Here is a 2115-nt window from a genome sequence, read left to right as displayed (position 1 = left end):
GGGAGTAGTTCCCGCGCCGCTCAGTGTCGAACTGCCTGTAAGCCCGTTTGGCATCACTGTTCACCAGCTTCGAGTCCTGAAGAACGTCAAAGCGGCGCATAAGCACAACCTCCGCCCGCTTGGAGGACGCCACGTTCGCCAGCGGGTGATTCGCCAGGCGCTCGCTTCTTTTTGGCAAGGCAGGTTTGCCAGTTGCCTGTGGCGCTGCCTTCCTCGTGCGGGTTGGCCTGGGTGCCAGTGGGGTGGTGATCTTGCACTGGACCTCCTTCGTGAACACCATGAGTCTGGCAGCTCCGTTGTTGATCCCTGCCTCCTCCTGTAGTCGCACGTCGTCGCCCCCTGTAGCGGGGGTTGCAACACGGGCTGGCCCATCAGTTGTCGACAATTCTGCTCCGTGCGCCACTGGCACCATGTATCCAGGTGGCCCGTCGCCCTGGAGGGTAACCGGCCCATGGATCTCATCGTCCCGTCACAGTTCCGACCCACATGAAACAGCGTAGGAGCCCCCGGGTGACCGGTCAACCGTCGTGGCGTTGGTGGCCACGTTCTCTGGTCTTCTGGCGTAGCACATGGCTGTGTGGTACCTCCTCCACCGGGGCATCATCCAGGGCAGGCAGAAGGGGACAAGCCTTCTCTCCAACGATTCCGGAGTAGGCGGCCTCGAATCGCATCGGATCCGAATGCAGCGGGGACCAGAAGTTCCTTTCGCAACTCACAGTTCAAAACTGATTGCCTCTGGTGGCACGACCGGCTTGGTCGGGACCACTGCCTTGGTGGCCGGCTCCCCGACAGCAGAGGTCGGCTCCACGCTCAAGGCAGGCTCAACCACCCAAGGCACGGTTGCCATTGGGTGCTCCTCAGACTGGCCAGCAACAAGCCGGTCGCTTGTCGGGACTCCTGTGTTTGAATGCCCTTTTGGAAAGTGCTTTTCCAGTTGCATGCCTGGGATGACAGCCAGCGACCGTGACAGAGCTGGGGTCCCCATGCCCGCCACCTCCGCCGCGGTCTCGAACCTGCTGCCGTCGTCACAGGCGCGTGGCCCAGCACCATCCGGTGCGGTGCTGGGGCGCCATTGCCACCGCAGGGAACGAAGATCCGAGCGCCCCCAGTGCCGCCGCCGCCACGGGTGTCCCTTCCGTCGCGTTGGGGGTAGGCCGAAAAGATCACCAGGAAGTTCTCCAGGTGCAACTTGACGGAGAGGTCCTCGGCACGCACGCCCGTGGCCTCGACGATGGCCCGCCGCGCGTCGTCCACAGAGCAACCCGCCGAGGGGCTGCCCACCACGCCGATCAGAGCCAGCCGTAGCCTAGCCTCCTCGGCCGCCATGCCCACGCTCCGCTCCACGTTGCAACCATCTGGGCCCGCTGGGCAAGCCATGCTACCAGACGGGCCCATCGAGGAAGCCGGGTGGGAGCTCAGAGCGGGGTTGAAAGGTGCCGGCGAAGGCGTGCAACTCGGGGCTTGTGAGGCGGGGGGTGTCGACGTGCCATCGCCCTGAATCCTGACGAAGCGTTGAGGGCGCGACTGCCTAGAGTTGTTAGCAGCGGCGCGCAGCGGTGGTGCCCGCGGCAGTCCCTGGCAAGATGGCGGCACCCATGGCAGCGCAGGCACCGACGCGGCAGGCGGCAAGTGGCAACACGATGAGAAAACGAGAGGCAGTTCAAGCACCTGCCAAAGAGCTCCGGGGGGAAACGTCGCGACGAGGAGGACGCCGAATGCTCCGTCGAGCTCTCCGTCCGTCGCAGCCTCCGGTGAGTGGACCTCGACAACACTTCCACGTAGCCGTCCGCGTCGATGCGGGGCCGGCGGCGGTCACCATCGGCCTTGCGTCTGCTGGGATGGGGAGGCAGCTGGCAACCACGCGCCCAGGAAGGCTGCTCCGGTGCCATGCGCGGCAGGGGTTCCGCCACCCGGACCGGCGGTGCCCGGCGCCTCCTCGCTTGACGGAAGGGGCGCCGTCGGCGTCGTCGTCCGTCCGCGCATCCATCCGGCTGCCCCGCCGCCGTGGCCACCACCGGCACAGGCACAACGGCCGGCGCAGGAGAGGGGGCTGGGGCAGGGGAGTCAAAGCGCACGACGTCGCTGTAGCTGGCTGGCCGCGGAGAAGGCGTGAAA

At 66.1% G+C, this 2115-nt stretch overlaps 1 protein-coding gene across 1 annotated transcript; it reads right to left on the bottom strand.

Moving 5' to 3' along the window:
- Positions 1-712: 712 nt before the first annotated feature.
- On the bottom strand, positions 713-2115 carry LOC112873202. Its single transcript, XM_025936218.1, has 3 exons — positions 1705-2115; positions 1014-1421; positions 713-897 (listed from the first exon to the last, which is right to left on the bottom strand). The coding sequence occupies exons 1-3, from the start codon at positions 1985-1987 to the stop codon at positions 713-715; spliced, it is 876 nt and encodes a 291-aa protein (XP_025792003.1). The 5' UTR covers positions 1988-2115.

The sequence above is a fragment of the Panicum hallii genome, chromosome 9 (assembly GCF_002211085.1).
Source record: "Panicum hallii strain FIL2 chromosome 9, PHallii_v3.1, whole genome shotgun sequence".
Classification (NCBI taxonomy): Eukaryota; Viridiplantae; Streptophyta; class Magnoliopsida; order Poales; family Poaceae; genus Panicum; species Panicum hallii.
This window is presented reverse-complemented; position numbering and strand designations above follow the sequence as displayed.